General features: G+C 41.2%; 1 protein-coding gene across 1 annotated transcript in view; it reads right to left on the bottom strand.

The window, feature by feature from the left end:
* The window catches only part of nkd1 (NKD inhibitor of WNT signaling pathway 1), a 32,146-nt gene extending 14,525 nt beyond the window's left edge, over positions 1-17,621 (bottom strand). The window contains exons 1-3 of the mRNA XM_074666947.1: positions 17,453-17,621; positions 17,318-17,350; positions 16,959-17,101 (exon numbers count right to left, since the gene is read on the bottom strand). Of these exons, the coding sequence (XP_074523048.1) occupies positions 16,959-17,101; positions 17,318-17,350; positions 17,453-17,477 (201 nt within the window). The 5' untranslated portion in view covers positions 17,478-17,621. The remainder of the gene's footprint in view (positions 1-16,958; positions 17,102-17,317; positions 17,351-17,452) is intronic.
* Between the last annotated feature and the right edge of the window lie 1,967 nt (positions 17,622-19,588).

Below are 19,588 nucleotides of genomic sequence, written 5' to 3'. Positions count from 1 at the left end.
CTGCACTGAACCTGTGCTTATGGGACATTTGTCAAAAGATAACTCTGTTCACACACTTTGTTCCACAGCTATGGCAAGACCCATGTCATGGTTTTGGTCTAAACTGGACATTTGCCTGCAGTAAGAGTAACAGTTGGCCTCTGTTTCCATCTGTTTCTCCACACACAGACATGTCTTTTGATAAGCATTCCTTCAGTTCCTTGTGCACATCGGCACATCTATGCATGCACATATGCACACACAGATTAAGCACCTTGAATGCATTTCTGGTTTTTGATGAATGGTTCAAAATTATTCCGGGGTTAGCCAGAACATGAGAAAAAGGGGGAAGAGGAATGCGCTAATTGGTTGTTGTCTATGGTGATGGATGAGAGCTGTATTATGAGGAAGCTAGGGTTACTCTGGGGTTTGCTCTGGGCAGTGTTAAAAAAGAAAATTCTCCATGCTTTTTTCCTTTTCAGGAATACACACATACACACACATACACACACACACACACACACACACACATGCACACACAGAACTATAAGTGCACACACACTTCATGCTCCTTCCATGACATGTCCAACCACAGTGGGAGAAATGGAGATCCATGAAAAAGCAAAAGATGCAAATGTTAAAACAGTGTCAGACTATCCACGTACACAGTCTTATCTATTGTTTTGGGTGGTTTTTTTTCCAGTTCTTCCATGGCAAGATCGAGAAATCTTTATGATTTATGGAGTTTATGGGGTAAAGAATCAAAATGTGCACAATTAAATTCTTCCAAAGCAGTTATCTTCTGTGCGGCATACTTAAACTCACAAGTTGTCCTAATACAGTCTCTGAAGACCTCTTCCAGACAGACTGAGCTGATGACAATACCACTTTGGGCCAAGCTCTCCGGTTTTAAGCTTAGACAGTGATTGATTAGGTTGCCCTTTGATAAAAACAACATATAGGCTTTCTATAAATAAGGAGCATTTGTGTCTAAGCTTCCTGTGTTCCCACCAGCCAAGAGTCACAAAAACGGTGAGGCAAATTTCATGACCTAGCTCCAAGAAAGTGAGATGTTGGAGGCAGAAGTGGCAGATCTTTTCAGACCTTTAAGATAGATTTATCTCTTTAATCCCATCAGCACCTTGAATAATGCACATTACATCCCTGTCACTTTTCTGTGCTGTGACAAAGACTACCAGCTCTGTTTCAAGATCCTGCATCTCCCTGACACCTCTTGGCTTCATCTCCCCGAGTCGACTGACTCATGTTGTGATTCCCTGACTCACTAATCTACCAAGAGAGTCTACAAGAGGGTTAGACACAAAACAAATCAGACTTTTTCTGTGAGGTGAAAAGTGCAACGGAGCATTATTTTACATTGAACATTATCTTAAAAAACAGCAGCAGAATGTCTGATTAGAAAAAAAAATAATCCTCAACAAACTAAAGGCTGCATAAAAGCACATTAGGAGACAGTCAAAGAGAGAGGATCAGAGGATCTGTCAGAAAGAGCATTTTAAACAGATGCATGTTTAAGTTGATGTTAAACATGAAAGTAAGTCAGTCCAGTTTGTGAAGGCCTGAACTCCTGATTGAAATGAGAAAGCTCAAAGTGGATTTGACTCAAACTGCAATGCTGGGCATCCCCCTCTAAAAACGATTTCTCAACTAATGAGTAAAGACCAGGCTGGACTGATGCAACATTTGCAAACAGTCAGTGAATCTGAATGATCCAGGCTGCAAATAACAAAACCAGATCTTACTGAATTCAGAGGTCTGCATGCACAATAACCAGGATAACTAAATGTGTTTGAAGATTAGTAACTGATCTTTTTTTTATTCAACAAGGCACTGATAGACTTCATTTTAGACCTTTGTTAATATAGGGGTCAGAGGTCACTATAGAAGACACCTTCAGGACACAGGAAATGACCAGGGATAAGACTTCATTGATACCAAACCATTATTGATTACGCTTGTTGATCTGACTCTATAGATTCTAGGGGTAGGAGAAAAAAATCGAAAATATCCAGTTATATCTGGATATTTTGTTTGACAATATCAAAATTGGTATTATTTGTCAATTTTTTTTTCAAATTCAAATTCTTCATTTCAGTCTTTGTTTAAAAACTGGATTGGAAAAAAGTAAACACTTTTCTCCAGCAGAGGGTGAAATGTTTCTCTCAGACTCACGTGATGTGCATTTTATGGAAAAATCTGGCTCCTGATATAGTCTGTAGACATTATCATCATCATTTAACTTTTTCTCATGGTCTGATGTTAGACAAAGCAATCTAAAGATCACAAAATTCCTAAGTATCAGAGAATCACAATTTAAATCGAATTGGCACCCTATAAAATAGATTCGAACCGCGAGAATAGCGAAAGTATCACCATAACCCTGACAGATTTCCTGATCAATTTCCCCTGTGTAAAAAAAATTCTCTGCACAGGTTTTCTGTGTCAACAATATTTTATTGAGTTGATAAGTAAATAAATATGAAATTTGTCCCTGGATCCTACATCTCTGGAGCTCGAGCCACTCATGCATAATGTAAAGAATCAACAAGGGGATTTTTAAGCATGAAGGCTAATGATGTTGATGGATCTAACCTTGTCTAATCGATTCTTAACAAGAACTGGTTATCGATTCTTATACCTAGAAAATACTGCCAAACTTTACACTAATCTATCATTTATTCAGTCCACAAATGCAGTCAGGTGTCTGATCAACATTAGCTGGCAGAGGATGCAACATACTAAATCAATTGCAGCAAAATCTTTATAAACTTTTGTTGTTGCTGTTTAAGAAGATAAATTAGGTTCAGCTTGGTAATGCACAAAAGAGCAGCGAAAAAGACAAACATCATGTCAAACGTTCGCTCCACAACAGAAAAATTTGTGTTTCAGAAACACACCGCTCCTTCTGAGCTTCCTTAAGCGATGAGGACAAGTGCTTGTATGTTCCTGTGTGTTTTAAGTCAGTAAGGCACTGTCTGTAAGAGTGATATATTAGTGGACTTAACACAGAACACAGTGTGCCTGCACTGTTAAAACATCCTGTGCACCACTAGCCCGTCTGAAGGCATGCTTAGTTTGGCAAACCTCATCAACAGCAACAGTTAGGAACATGAATTTTGGATGTGCCAAAGACAGATTAGCATTTTTATGAAGAATACGGAACATATACTTAACCCACACTGTAGTCGTCTAAGTATGTTTCCCCTGCTAATAAAACACCAGCTCTAATGACCAGATTTTGTTCCTCACAACATCCTAGATCTTTTTCAGTCACAATTTGCTAAGTGGCTTCTCATATTACTCCAACATGCTGGTCACTCCGGTTTGTCAGTGTCTGAATATCATTTTTTGTATGTCCATCTATCTGTCTGCTTCTTGACACCAGGAAAAGGGTCTGCTTACACACGTCATTTTTAGAAGCTGCTGTAGCATCCACAATTTCAGAAACTCTGTTGTCCCTGAGCAGTAAAGCTGGTGATTGGCGTTTTTTGCTAGATCTGAGGCAGCAAGCAAAACCTTAACGCTAATGGGTAGACATGGGACAATGCCTTTTGTAGTTCCCTGCACTCTGCTCCTCTTTGTCTGAAACAAAACTACACTTCTTGCCTGGAAATCCTACCCTTTAATTCCATCACAACACTATCAAGACATATTAGTTTCCAGGATATTGTGAAGGTAACAACTCTGTCGCAACCCTTTCTATTCCATTCAGTCGTGCCATTCAAGATTCATGTTATGATTTCGATACTGTCTCTTGTTCTTCAGAGAAAGTACAAAGTACAGCAAGTCCACGCTGGCATGGATCAGACATGGTGACTTAAGACAGCAAGTTGCCTCCAGCGTCATCCTCACTCTGGCATCGTAGACATAGACCCACTGGGCCTTTATTTCAGCTGTGACTCTGTGCATAAAAGCAAAAGGGTACATTAAAGTGCAAGTAATATGTACTTGTATGTGATTGTGGGAAAGTCCCACAGGGCCTCTTGGTCTCTACGCTGTCTGCCTCTACGACCCGCCACACAAGCTGACAATTTATGCGGCCGACGACAGCTCCCCCTGATCGCGCGCCAGGGCTCAGTGGAGGCAGGCCTCTGGAGCAACTACTGGCACGCCATCAAAACCCAGGAAAAATCTCATTAGGGCTGCGGCTGGGTGTCTCTCCTGCTGCCTCCACCCTTTGCTAGAAAACACCTTCGGGACTGCAGACTTTTGAGCAGCGCTATTGATATGAAGTGTGGAGGAACACATATGGAGGGTCATTCAGCAAAGGGAGCAAGTCGGGCAGCAATTGAGACGAGACAGGATAGGGAAACAGCTGTGAAGCATATCCAACCACATTTCTGCTTTCAAACAGGAGAAAACTGACTATTAAAAAGGAGAAAACATTACAATACAGAAAGTGAAAAGTCATTAACTCCACCAAGGAGGTTACGTTTTTGGGAGAGTTTGTCTGTGAACAACGTAACTCAAAAACTAACAAACAGATCTTGATGAAATTTGCAGGAAATGATTAAAACTAGGATAAGGGAGAAGTGATTTAATTTTAGTGGCAATCCGGATCACCGTCTGGATCCAGATTTTTTTTTAACGGATTCTTTATCATTGTGAGATGGGATCATTTTCACCATATGTGTATAACTCCACTATAAATGGTCGGATTGCTTTGCAAAACACTACAAGACAAGGTCACCATAATTTCTGACAGATGTCAGAGTACGATCCAGATCCTGGCAATATTCTGGATGCTAAGATCCGGGATATTAAATATGTACTGGGTTATCACAATTTTCAACACTGTCAGGAAACAAATTATCATAAAAACCTGCAACTAACACCAAATTGTAGCAGACAGTCTGCTGAAAGGATGTATAACATTAAAGTAGGACTTAAGTGTTGCATGGCAATCACAATATGCATGATTGAGCACTTTCCTAGTTTTTACTAGTGTCGTATGGATCATGGATACAGCATATCTAGCTCTAGATTTGCAGAATGATGTGTATAACCTAGAGGTAACATCATAAATACAAAGGGACCGTGCCAGATACAAGAAACCTCACCATTCTTGTGACAAACTTAACTTTCCTTCATGTTTTGACTTGGCTTGTAAACTTATGCACTTGGCAAATAAACTGATTTTGACAGATTCTGGATAGCCTGGATAGCAGCCACCAGCTGAAGTTTATGAATAACTAATGGTGAAAACAGCTGTACGGCATGGGGATTTTCAAAACTCTGGAGTGCAAACACTCACAAAGATGAAAACTAGGAGTAAGGAAACAAAAATAAAACATATTAGTTCTAGAGCTGCAAATTAGCTTATGGGTGTAGTGTTACTTGCAGAATGTCTGAGAAGAGGAAATACCCATCCCCCTCCAGTCTCCCAAACAGTAAACTGAGATACACTGGAGGCAGTTTCAAAGAACTAAGCACAACACTTGGAATCTGGAGCAGGGCCTATCCTGCAATGTGTGGTAAGTGTGGGTGCTGCTGCTGCTGCTGGAGGAGGAAAATAAAGTGAGCAGACCACCGGTCAAACATGGGTCCAGTCTTTTGCAGTTTTTACACGGGAGTGCTCCTCACCTTCAAGCAAGATGAAACAGACTCATTCAAAGCAGTAAAACAGGACGCCCCAAGATGGAGCCGAGATAGTGTTGATGCGAGGAAGTGAAGCGCTGCACTGCCTCAGAGTGAGGCTTCAAAGGGGATCAGTTTTCACACATGAAATAAAGATCTCTGATAATCGTATAACGGAGCAAAGCTGACGCGAGACGCTCCCATTTATGGAGGAGAGGAAAGAAAGGCCAATTTTCATTCAACACCTAGAGTCTGAGCGCCATGAAAAAGTAATGTCTCTCTATTGTTCTTTAACCAAACACATTTTTTTCTTAAATCAAGCACATCATCAAATGAAGCACTGGGGTCATTTCTGGTTTATACTTCAGAAGAGATTTTTTTCCAAACATATCCAAGCTTCAATACAAATAAAAAAATAAACAAATAAATGAAACTGATATCATGAGTGGCCTGCAGCACCACGAGGAAGTCATATCAGCTGTTTTACAATGCACTTTTAAGCTTTGATAAGAAATGAGATGCCATTACAGAGGTCAGAGACTGCAAATCTTCTGAAGTTGTTTACATGACATTTCAGCCGAAACACTAAAACACAGTGGAAAAAAATCTGCATTTACACGGAAACGCTGAGGGACTGAAAACGCTGTAGTAAGCACGCCAGGCCTGTAGTTGGCGCTATAACTGTCTTGTACAGAAGCCGCTTTCAGTAGATCACCAAAGTAGAGTTGAGCCATCATATGGTGTATTGGCAAAAACTAAGTGCATATGTGGAGCAACAGATGCACATTTTGTTGAACGACAGTCAGCAGATTCAGGAGATTGAGCAGCACAAGCACAACATGGTAGTCTGCAACAATCGTAAAACAATACTCTTGTCCTGTTGTATGCGCTTGCGCGAAGTGGAGCGTGGCATCAGCATTTCCCCTGAAAATGCTGGCTTACTGTTTACATGGCCATGGTGTCAGCAGCATTTCAGAAAGATCCCACTATGGAGGCCATTTTCAAAAGTTTGCATTTTAGGTCAGCTAAAACACCGTTTCCATGTCAACCCGAGGCCGAAACACAACAATAATTTTAAGTTTCACCCTAAAGCCGCTGTCATGCAAACAGCCCCTGAGTTCTTAAAACCATTTTCTTTCTTGTGGATGTTTTAAATAAAAAAGTATTAACAAGCATACAGTATTTTTGTATAATACTATAAGCAACTATGTAAAAAGAGAAATAATTCAGTTTAGTGGACACCACACATGATTAAATGGAGCGGGTAAGCCCTTTAACGTCTCCAACACGAGGACTAACGTGTCATTTGACATTGCAGAGGGAGCATCAAAGTCAGACACCATCTCTCCAGACTCCACGGCCCCATGCCTGACACCCCTCAGTCACGGCACACCCACTTCTGTTCCTGCAACCCAGGAAGGAAATTATAGCCGCAGAGTCAGGATCCATCACCACGCAGGTCGGAGGAAGCTGCTCTATGATTAAAGTGTGCATGGTCAGCAACACCAAGACTGGAGGGGCTCCGGGAGGCAGCACATGCCAGAGAGGCTTACCGTGTTAACTCTAGTTCACAACACAGGTCAGGCAGAGGCACACACACACACAAACACAGCGGCAAAACTTCAGTGAGGTTCAGGAAAGCTCATTGTAAAGATGAGGTGTGGTTCTGTGCAGTTTTGCTTTTAGGTAAACATTATGTCAAATCATATGTATGTATCTTCGTAAATGAGCTCTCTGACATTTACAGCTTCAAAGACACGTGTCTGTAGATTGCGTGAGCATGCGTGTTTGTGTACGTTCATGAGCATGTGTAAATTTCTGGTCACGTGTTGTTTGCTCTCCCAATTTATTCCCCCATGACTGCCGTGATTGGATCCCTACCTTTTGTGGAACGATAGCGCAGACAGCCAAGCCTCATTTCTCCACGTCAGATTTACATTGCAAACACTGCCGGTCACATTACCTCACCCACATCAAAGGCTGCCTCCTGAAAGGCTCAGTGGAATATTAGCAGAGATTTACAGCCCTCATCTCAACGCTTCAGAAACATGCTGATCTGAAGTAATCTCCCTCCCCCTCTCCCTTTACGTGTTTTATGTGTGAAGTTGGCCAACACTTTAATGACCCATTTACAAAACTTTTACACCTGCAAAGATAAGCTTTTACAGCTCAGCCAGCCTCCTTAGGTTGTAAACCATACCTTTTACTCAAGGTAACAGCCTTTATTAGCTTTTGAAAAAAATGCAACCACGTCAATTTCCATTTATCACACTGTTTATCAAAGCATTATCTCACCATAGAGGAGGAGAGACGGAGCATATAAGGTGTTGCACAGGAGCAGAAAGTGCAAGCAAAATCTACTTCTGTTTTGATCCTCAAGTCTCCTCAGGAGTCTGGGAGTTGACGGGAACCTGAGCTCAAGGTGAATCCTTAAAACACAGTCTGCAGCAGCCCATGAACTCCACTTTGGGACCATGCGTTCCCAGGAGGAAGCTACGGCTGGGTCGAGAATGGAGACAGGCTGTCGCTTGGCTGTGATTTACAGGTGTTCCCTGCCTGCCAAGAGCAACAAATCACAACATTATGGCTCTCCGAGTTCAGAGTGACATTCAGCTCCAAAGAGTGAGAGAAAGGCAGAGAAAATACATATTCTTGCACAAAATTACACTACTAACGTTTATTTTCCACATTGTGCGAATCTCTGCGAATCAGCTCTTTGAGCAAAAGGGGCGGGTTGTCTAGCTGAGGTGACATGAGCGTACAGAGAAAGTTCATGTGTCAATCATTATCTACAGCAACTGGTCCAAGACATGCCGACAGCCACGTGTGTTGTCTCCAACAGTGAGTTAGCTACATTCTGTTTAGAGGGGGCTAGCAATAAGTCAAAGCTCACTTCAAGGGGAGACAGACCTTCAGTCGTCTGGGTGGCTTCAGACACCAGTCTCAAGTGCTGTGGAGTGTGGCAGGAACAGTGTTTGAGTCAGGAAGTCTACCTTAAAGGCAGCAGGAAAGTGACAGACAGCCCTTCAACCCTAACCCCAAACAGCTGAAAAGAAACACTGCAACATCTTGTTACGTCAGCAGCTTCTTACACAAAATACAAAAGACTGCATTACCTTAAAAATTATGGTCTCTTGTCAGTTACCTCTTAGAGAAGTCAGCTGCTCATAGGGCTCATAGGATTTGCAGTGTTTTTATAAAGCACATCTCAGTAAAAAGTTCTCTTTTATCGTTTGATTCAGACATTTTAAATTTCACACTGGGATGCACTAAAGAGATAAAGGACTTTGCTCTCATCAACTTATCAGCCGAATATAATAAAACAGCTACAGTGGGTGAAATTATCCATTCTGGATTAGATCCACACCCTCAAGACAGTGAAAGAGAGTAAAACTGTGAATGGAGAGATTTCATAAAAACTTGGAGTCACAACCATATCTCAGTATATCTCTAAATGACAGCTGTCAGTAACGTCTGTAATCTCTCTTCATTTCAGACCAGGAGCTGAACCCTGTGACTGTAGTCAGAAGCATCACACCATGTGATAGGTGGCAGTTCCCAAATTTACTGATGTGTGCATGTGGATGAGATGGGAGTGACCTAAACACCAAGGTGGCCATTCTTGCTCCTTGACTGAATGAATATACATCATATCCTTACTCTCACACATAAACACGAGCACACACAGACACACGCAGACACAAGCACAGCACAGCATGTTTAGAGCAGACATCCTGCCAGCCACAAGCCAGTACCTCTAAACATCCCTCACATCTGACCTTTTAACTATGGAGCAAAAACGTCTGTAATTACAGAGACTTTTTCTACTTTTCTAGTAAACATAGCTGCAGAAATAGATACTCCAACTACTATATAAAAGCATACTGGTGCCAGTGACAGGTTTCTATTCATAGCTGACTTAAATTAGTGGCTCGTGTCACAGGTCACCATCAAGAGGTTGCAGGAGCAGAACTTACTACCACAGCGTATACACACCTTAACAACAGTCCACAAAAATACACAATAAAACTTGAATCCTTCTCAAATATGACTCAAGACATTGTCTAAACACATAGTTTACACACACAGCGGGAAATTATCTGCGTTCTGAGCTGCTGGTAAATGTCCGTTAGTGCCTTTTTGTATCAAAGACTGATTTGCATTTACATCACAATATGTATAAGAACATACTTCAACGTGCATCCTGAGATCAGCCAATCAGCACATTGCTTTCATTGTTTTTACATTTTAATTGTTTTAATTTTTAAACTACACACATATATATATATATATATATATATATATATATATATATATATATATATATATATATATATATATATGAACCCAAAATAATCAGAGCATCACTATGAAGGATGCAGCATAGACATGCTGAATTATAAAGCTCTTAAACTTACGACCTTTTTATAAGAATGTGCTGCAAACTGAAGCATTTAACAGCGTGGCTGAACGATGAATTTCATGGACCCTTTTGGGAGCAAAGGGTTGATGTGCTCCATTGAAAGTTGAGAGGGTGAGGTCCTCTGTAGGTCGGGGCACCTGTGGAGCATTAACCCACCAGGGGAGGACAGCTTTCCTTTCAGCTGGGCTGCTCCTCTGTTTAGCTTTCCTTCCACTAAAAACATCCCTTAAAAGACAATCCAGACCTCCTTCAGCCCTGGCGCCACAGGAAGAACCCGAGAGCCCTGGAACCTCTGTCTGTGGGAGGCACAATGCTCTTCCATCTCTGTTTACCTAAACCAACTTCCTGCATTTGCTCTACCTCAGGTGGCCTTCATGCCCTGGTCATGAAGGCATTCAAGCAGGAGAAGGATATATACAACAGCTGAAGACGGCTTTGCAGTCACACACCAGTCTGTAAGAAAAACCAGTGGAAAAGGACCAAGCAGGGAGTCGCGTCTGTTAGCAATGATAAATGGATCCACATATTAGGGTAAACAAACGGGTGGTGTGTGTTTGTATAATTGTGAGTGTGCGTGAGTGTGTGCTTCATGCTACATGAGTGTGAACGCACAGCCCTGTGCAAGTGTGCAGACTCTCATGAGAGTTTGATTTTATGCAGATGCCGATCCAGTCCTATTTGAGCGCCACTTTGAGTACTCAGTCAAATTATTCAAGCACTTACTGCACAGGCCGGAGCACAACCCGTGGGGGAAACTGATAAACAAACAACAAAGAATTATTCAGGGTTTAAACACTTAAACACCCACTTCAGCAGAGCCTTTTAAGTGGGTGATTAAAATGGGCACTGCACTCCCACAGAAAGCTCAGAGGAGGCCAGCTCCTCCACAGGAGCCCAAGTCACCTCTGGTTTCAACCCAAACACAATGTCACGGCCATGTCAGTTTTTGACTTTTAAAAAGACTTTTTCTTTCACAACAAAAAATTCATCTTGCTTTTTGGGAGCGTACAGAACACATTGTATTAGTGTGTAAATCCTAATGTAATTGCACCATAATCATGTGAATCAATTTATTGATGCTATGATAATAACACTTTTTTAAGTGCTGCATCCGTACAAAAAGTCAAATTAATTTCTCTAAAGGATTATGAGTTAGAGTCTTTGATCCTTGAAACTGTGCATTATCCATCAAATAAAATATGCAGTCCTTTCTAACCTCGTATTTCGAACCACAAGCAGGAAGCAACACTTTCCTGATGCTTTTCAAAAAGGCATTAGCATGTCTGAGGCGAACACACACATCAAAAGGGTTGAAGATATGTAAGCATCAAAGATGATGGTGTCAGTTAAATGAACTCTGGATTTGGACAGATTATCTGCTCAGTGTGTCAGACTGTTTAGAAATTTTACTGGGCATATAAATGTCAGATACAAGCCATTTCAATCTGAGCCTGGGTCCACTCCAGCGTCTGAACAAATAAAAAACGAACAGCAACTCATCCTAAAAATTCAACTACTTCTTACAATAGTGAAATTAATGCCACCCTCAAGGGGGGAACCCAACCCCCAAGACTAAATGTAACCGTGGAGAGGGTGGTGAGAGACACTTTGATCAACAGCTATCCGATGCTCCAAACTGAGCATATATTTGGGGAAACAAAGCAACATCTCAGCTGCTAATCCTCTGAGATTTAGAGCACATTCCCCCAGAAGCCTTTGATCTCTGGAGTGCATCCGTACAGCTGACTCCAGACGTGCTGCACTCAAACGCACATGCATGAACAGATTTGCTCATACATGAAAGAAATTTTACTGGTGCCAGTAAGATGCCAAAAAAGCAGCTTCAATGCTACCGAGAAATGACGATTATTACTCATCATTACTTTTACAAACTTTAAACTTCTGAGAGGTTAATTAGAGCATGACTCATTTTGCATCTCATCACAAAATCAGAAAAAGGGGATGTGCAGGGAGGAGAGGCAAGATGCTCTCAACACTGCGGAAGAAAATGTGAAAACCTGGTCCCATGCTGACATGCCACTAAAGGTTTATCATATTATTTCACAGACATCTTCCCCAGGAAGCACCGTGCATGGATACCTAGAATTATCCGCTCTGCTTTGTCACGCAGGAGAAATTCCTCCAGCTTTTAGTGACATCTGATGCCGGATGTGACATAAAGGCCACCTGCGTGTCCTCCAACATCCCAGTCCCCAAGCTATGCTGACATCAGCCAAATGCCTCCACCCCATCTTCTCATGGGAAAATACAATTTAAAAAAAAAAAAAGAGAAAAGAAATCACAGAGCCGCTCTATGGCCAGGTGCTACCCCTCCTCCCCAAAGACCAGAGCTTTTCTTCCCTTTAGAGAGTGGCTCTGAACCTTCCTCTCAGCCTCTTCAAAGAGCAACAACAGGCCCCTGGTCCCTTGGGAGCACAGAGGGGGTAGAGCCTGGTGGGAGAGGGGCATACGTCACACAGAGCGCACAAGAGGCCAACCAGTGGGAAAAGAAAACGCACTGGGAGCAGACCGAAAGAAGTAGAGAGAAAGAGACAGAGAGGAAGAGGAGTCTGCATTTGAAAGGTGCTTTCAGCTTCGAGACAAGGGCCCTCACTTTGTGAAAACGACAAGGACAGAAAAAACAAAATGGGGAACGCAAAAGACGAAGGGGGCGCAGAACCTACCACGTCTTTTATCAGACTTGGAGGCTGAGGGAATGTATTTAAAAGCTTCAGGCCAACTTCCAAAAAAAAGAAACCTTTCTACTTTAAAAAAAAAAAAAATCAAAGGGCTTTGCAACCAACTGCAAAACAAGGGGGCTGGGGGCTGACATTTCACTGAGATTCACTTTGGAGTTTCACTCAGTTGTCAGATGTACCTTTGCTTTTTGTGTACACATCCATGTGTTTGGAGAAAACATATATAAGTTCTGGAAATGTGAGAAGAGTTACTGAAGTAGACTGCGAGCAACTTTTACTACATAGAGGGTCGAGCCTCACAGAGGAGGGAGGAGCCGTCAGTGTCACTACAAACACTTCCCTGCATGGCCCACTTCAAATGCAGTCTCATTTCATCAGCCACAACCACCACAGGGCCACAGGGTAAACGCAAGAAACAGATGGAGCCTGAGGGGGGAGGAACGGAGGAGAGGGGACAGGCAACAGAGGGGGGAGGGGTAGCTTAGGGTGGGAGGGAGTCATTTCATTGGGAATTGTTATTAAAATAGATTCTTTTTTCTTTTTTTTTGAAGATGATGGCCTTTTCTTTCATCTGATGCCAATAGACCCAGCCAATCAAAACAACTGGGAAACTTGAGCTGCCAAGTCATAGGTTGTGAAATTCTTCAGCACCATTGATGTCTATGTCAGCGGCATGATTTTACAGGGTGCACATAACGTATCAAATTTATTGGTGGGTGTAGACACCATGCTGTACACAGGGGACAAAGTGTGCCAGGGCTCACATGACCTGGATCTCATGTGTTGAGAGGCACAGATCCACCTGCCCACACCACTCACTCACTCACTCACTGTCAAACCCTGCATCAGACCGCAGAGCTCATGAATGAAAGAAGTGTGTCTTTATGTCTCTGTTTATGTCTCCCTCTGAATCCAGCTGGCTTTTAATTCAAAGCCAACAAGACGGAGAAACTGCTTACTTGATGAGCTGCTATTCTCAAAACTACTTGTCAGAAACCGTCTTTTTTTCTAACAGGGAAGATGGTCTGGAAAAGTTAAGATCAAAAGAATTCCTAGCGAAGACTCCCTACTGTTGACACCTGACCCACATTCTCCTGGACCCTGGTTCAGCTGGGAGGAGGGCTCAAAGAACAGGGACTATAAATAACTATCTCACCAGGTACTTTATACATTAAAGACAGCTTTTAAAGTTAAAAGAGTTTACTTTAGTTCTTTTACTGTACTGAGGAGTTTAGAAACAAGGCCAAGCTTTGAACATCTCAAAATTCAGTAAGCTCCAAAAACAGTTCCTGTATTTGATATTGAAAAACTGTAGCTTCTGTTTGTAGTCCAAGCTGCCGGTCTTCCTGTGGTATCATTGACATTAGCCTCTTAAACATCACAAATTTGGCAGCCCCACTGTCACTCTGCCTTTGTATTTACACATTGAACCCCACAAACGGGGTCATATTGGTGTCCCAGTATGTGATTTCAGCTTGCATTATGGCGCTGTGGAAGCGCAAGAGCTGCGACTTGTGAACACACAGTAGGAGCGCCACATGCACACACCCTGCTGGCTCTGAAACTATACCGCCGTCAACTTGCTCCAAAACCGCCTCTGTTACTACCTCTGAGGGAGGATCAGAGGCCAAAAGTTTCTTCCTCACAGTTTTGCCTTTGTGCATAACACAGGGCAGATGGGGTGTAACAGAAGTACAGATATCCTGTCCTAAACTAACAGTGTGTATGAATCTTTTTGGCAATATGCAATAAAAAAACAGAGTGTGGATGTAGAAGAGTCAAAATTCATCGCTGCAGTGCAACACTTTGGTCTGATGATGCCTTTGCCTGTTATTAATCTCTTCAGGCAGACATCAGCACTAAAACAAAACTAACAATCCACTGAAGCAGCCGTACGGATGCGAAAACAGGAGAGGGCAGCAACAAATATCAATTTGGATGATTTTCATTGGAATGATACATCAACAGCAATAGAACATGTTTAGATTTCTTTCATCTTTAGATTTTATATATACATATATATATATATATATATATATATATATATATATATATATATATATATATATATATATATATATATATATATATATATATATATATATATATATATATAAAAAACACTTGGTTAAAATAGAGGAGCAGATGTGTGGAAATCAAGCCCTGAAAGTGCAGATGCTTTAGCGGCTAAAAGTCTGCATATTAAAACTAGGGGCTGCTGCTATAGCAGTAGAGACACTGAAGCTTCAGGCCGTCTGTTATGATCTTATGGATTCATCATTGGGTGTTCAAGTCTTAACAAAATAAGAGATGTTTGGTTGTTGTAGCATCCAAAGCTTGATTTATGTTAATTAGTATCTTCTGTTTGCTGCGTTTGGTTCTCCTGAACTGCAACACTCAAAATAATACGGCAAGAAGTGAAGAAAAGGCTACAAGTTAAAAATTAAATATCAAAGATTTTAAATTCACTTTGTAATTACAAAACAAAAGGGCAAAGTACCTGAATACATACTGATGGTGGGAAAACACCTTTTTTTTAAATTAATTTTCTCTTTGTTAATTATTCTTGATTATTTGCAAACACTGAGCTCAACTATCAGCTTATTTCTCATAGAAATCAAACACATTCAGCAGGTGCTCCTGTTCAATCCAGGGCTGCTGCTGTTAAAAAATATAATAATATTTTTGCCACTTGACTCATGAGCATTAATACTGTTTAAATGGCACAGCTTTTCTGCTTCAACAGTAATGATGCTAAATAAAGTTTGTTTCTCAAAGAGCCGGTCCTTATGACAACTGAGAAATGAAGAGAGCCTGCAGTTTGTTGGATCCTGCTACTGTCTGAAGTAGTTTATTGCACCTTCAGGCTCATGTCAGGATTAGTGTAACTTTAACACCATTTAGGTTCAACATGCTACGCCAGAACAAACCTCCCAACACTTCACAGCAATCGATCAGCTGCACACACCACCATAGACCAACACATTTATGAAGGGACCTCTTTCCACTAACCTCCTGAGAAACCATCACTGCCCTCAAGGCAAAGCTATCAAGAATATCCTCCTGCACAAGACAAAACAATGGTGGACTTTAGACCTGACTTAGACGGACTAGTCAGGATCTTTCCTTGTACTTCCTGAAGTTTGACGTTTACTTTTGAACATATTACAAAAATTATAACCACAGCTCCCTTTCACAACAATTCAGCCCATGTGCACATTTATTTTTGTCTGCAAGATAGCCGGATTGAATGCTTGTTTAAGTACGACTTAAAGGTTTTATTTTCATAAACGGCAAACAATGGGTAAGGTAAGCTGTTTTCAGCTGGCTGTTTATACACAGCTGCTGGTGATTAAAATAGGATTCTATTTTTTTAAAACACTGAGAAACTACAAGATCTGTCAAATATTACAAGGGACTTCCTGACACCCAGCATCAGAGGAAAATATTTTCCAGCAGGTGCTCTATTGTCTCTAAATGAGACAGATTCTGGATTCTGGGCTGCGTTCAATAGGTAGATGCATTTCAGCTCAAAGTGAGTGGATTGTGGGTGGAGGAGCTGATTTTCCTTTTGTCTTGATGGGCTCCAATTCCTCAAACATGCTGCCTTTGAGGACGGCATTGCTAACCAAAGAGGCTTAAGGCTCCTCTGAAGCAATTCCAAAGGATATTTTCTTCACTTGACAACAACAGCAGTGTGTTTACAGCAATGCCAAAATACAAAACAAGCATGACCCCCCAACATTTCTCCCGAGCCTTCACAATCCACACTTGTCACCACACTGTCACAATGCAATGCTTTCAACTCAGCCTTGATCTATTGTTACCTTAAAAAAAACATGCTAACATCAGCGCATAAGATGATACAAACATTTGTTCCCTACACGAGATGACAAGTGTTACAATCCATTGTTTTATTTAGTCACAGTAAATTACTTTGACTGTAGCAGAAACCAACTGAGATGCTCTATGGTTTACTTTCCTAGTGTCAACCTAGCGTTTTTTATATGTATGTGTACTCTGCCCTCTTTAGGTGTATGACTATTGGGCTGAATGGCAGATGAGCGAATTATAAAGTGGTCTTCACTTGCCACATTTTTAAGAGATAGGGTTTTTTTTCAACAGAGCTCTAGAAAGTTTGTGAAGACTCGGAAAATGTTGGAATGTCAAATCTTTGGATCGGAAAAAACGCCAACACTTCCTTGAGACAACTTAACAAGACGAGTGCTGCTGCTCCTCGTGCGCAGTTTCGTACTCACCCGTGCAGTCAAACCGCAGTTATTCTTGTGGTGACAGTCCGGTTGCTCAAGGCGAGGAGAGCTCGTGCAGTAGTATTTCTGCTTCACGAGCCAGTCGTCGATTCCCTTTCTTGCTAAACAGGCGTTGACTACAAAACTGTCGCCTGAAATGTATTAAAAATGGGCAAAATTAGCATTAAAAACTACATTTGTTCGCGCCACATTGGTGTTTCGCAAGAAGCGGTCCATCTTCAAAGAGTGGGACTCTGCGCTATAATGTTACTTTAATGAGCTGGGAGTCTGAAAACTGTTCAGCTGTAAACAAACTAACCTAAATGCAAAGCTTTTTCAACACAAAATACAAGATTAACTGTGCTTACCTTCTGGGCTCTCCCTCGGTTTACAAATAGCGGCTTCGGAGAAAGAAAGTCAGAAGACAATGAATGTTACTCGAAAGTATCGCAGCAACACAAAAGAGCTGTGGCAGTGATTTTCTCAGGAATAACAACCCTTACCATGTTTCGAGTGCAGTTTACCCATTTCTATGCATCGAATTTGTGTTGAAAACCATCAGAAGGATATAATCCACTGGAAAACGAAACGCGCTACGATATCCAGACAGCGGAGCGTCCGTGCTGACAAGTACACCCTGCGCGCAAGAGGCTACGGGGCCGTATGACTGAGGAGCCAACTCAGCCTTTGATCCAGAGCGCCGCCAGTAAAATAAACACACGGGAAGTAAGACCACTTCCTGTCCACACTTTCAGAATAAAGCAGTTTACGCTTCTAATTTGTGAAAAATGTGAAGTTGCACTGACAAGCACAAGGGTTAACTGAAATTAAATGTGTCGTGGTTTTGTCAGCCAAAACTTTTTAGATTCATGAGAATGTGGTGTATTCTGAACAAAAGACACAATTTATTTTTTTTTCTTTTACAACAAGATTTTTTTATTAAGAAATTTCACATTTTTTTAATCTTTAATTATTAAGTTTACATTATTAAAATGAAGTCAATTTTTTTTCTACTAAAACCAACAGCATTAATCATGGAATAATGCATTTGTTGTTGTTGTTTGTGTATGTTTTTTTTGTTTTGTTTTGTTTTGTGTTCGTTTGTTTTAATTTGAAAGTAAAAAAAAAATACCTAGAATGATACTCCTGCCTCTGATCTGAACAAATCTGATTTTACACATTTAATATAAAAGCTGAGCTTCACTGACATCCAATTCAACGTTTAATCGTGAAAAAATGTATTAGATATATCCGGTTTTATTTTACTTTTCTTTTTAACTTGACGCAGCGTGCTCAGCGTACACCCCCTCCTCTTGCCTGTCTTCAAAGAGCTGAGGAGGTGTCAAGAAATTTTAACCGTCGAAAGATCAGGATTAACACCTCACTCCTCGATTGACAGAAATGCAGAATTATCAGCCAGTCCATAATGTTGCTCGATGGTTCTTCTTTGCATTAAGGGTCCAAGACTTCAAGTTGAACAGAGTCAGGCGTAGGCATAAATTGTGAATAGTTTTCCTCTTTGGAGCAGGATTAATCATTTATCTATGACATATCCCAATTAGATTACTTTCGAGCATATGACCATAAATTGTCATCATTTGGATTTATAAAAAAAATTGAATAAATAAAAATATGTGATAGACCATACCAACATCAAAGTCTGTTTCAATCTCTCTTTGAACTACTTGGATATTACTCAATTAGCTTATTCTCTGATGGGCTTTCTTTGGGCAAAATAGTATCACATGTTTGCTTGTCTGAGCAGAGTCTTTGACATGAGGGTTGGTAAAATCTCAGACTTGTTGGTTCGGTCACAGATGAAAGCATGTTGAAATTCCTTTGAAGTCTGCGATTACATAACAAAAGATGGAAGCCCCAGTGCCATGTGTCCTGCCCAGCTACATGTGACAGTAAAACATGGACACATCCAGAGATGAGAGTGTTGCAGTTTGAAATTTCTTAAACGCCAAGTTATCAATAAAGTGTCTCTGTTTTCAAATTATCGTTGTCAGTCTTCAACCAGTTGAACTTTTGAGTGAATGTCCTTGATTTGCTAAAACAAACATGCCACATTTTACCCAAAAAAGATAACGTTTTTGTCAAACAACTTCCTGAATCAGTGTTTCGGAATGAACTCACAAGGTTTAGCAGCAAATTGCTAAAGAAGACACATGGGATTTATCACAGTTGGGGTGATTTCACTAGGGGTCAAGATCAAAAATGCAATCTGCCCCAAATTCTCATGGAGGGTTTTTCACATCTTTGGGAATGGGACTAAAAGGGACACATGCTTTCAATACAGCCCTCCAGATGCATTTTTCTACTTAACAGTGGTTTCCACATCCTGACCCTATCATCACATGTTGTACAGAGAGGAATCAGACTAGCCTTTGAACTAGCCTGCCACAGACACACAGATGAGCTTGTTATTATAGCTACTCGCCTGAATTTGCTGGGAAAGAAGGCCTGTCCCTGTGACACACTTCCTGTCCTTTGAAGAGGCCAACGGAGAGATGGCTTTGCAGGCCTTATTTTCAAGCCTTGCCTTTGATGCCTGCAAGAGAGGAGGTGGCGGGGGTGTAAAGCTGAGTTTCCATCTCATTGGTGTGAACCCCCAAACAAACAACCAATCAATCCCC

Source organism: Halichoeres trimaculatus, unplaced genomic scaffold, assembly GCF_033239565.1.
Source record: "Halichoeres trimaculatus isolate MK-OKI-2021-1 unplaced genomic scaffold, fHalTri1.1 fHalTri1_scaffold_3, whole genome shotgun sequence".
Lineage (NCBI taxonomy): Eukaryota > Metazoa > Chordata > Actinopteri > Labriformes > Labridae > Halichoeres > Halichoeres trimaculatus.
This window is presented reverse-complemented; position numbering and strand designations above follow the sequence as displayed.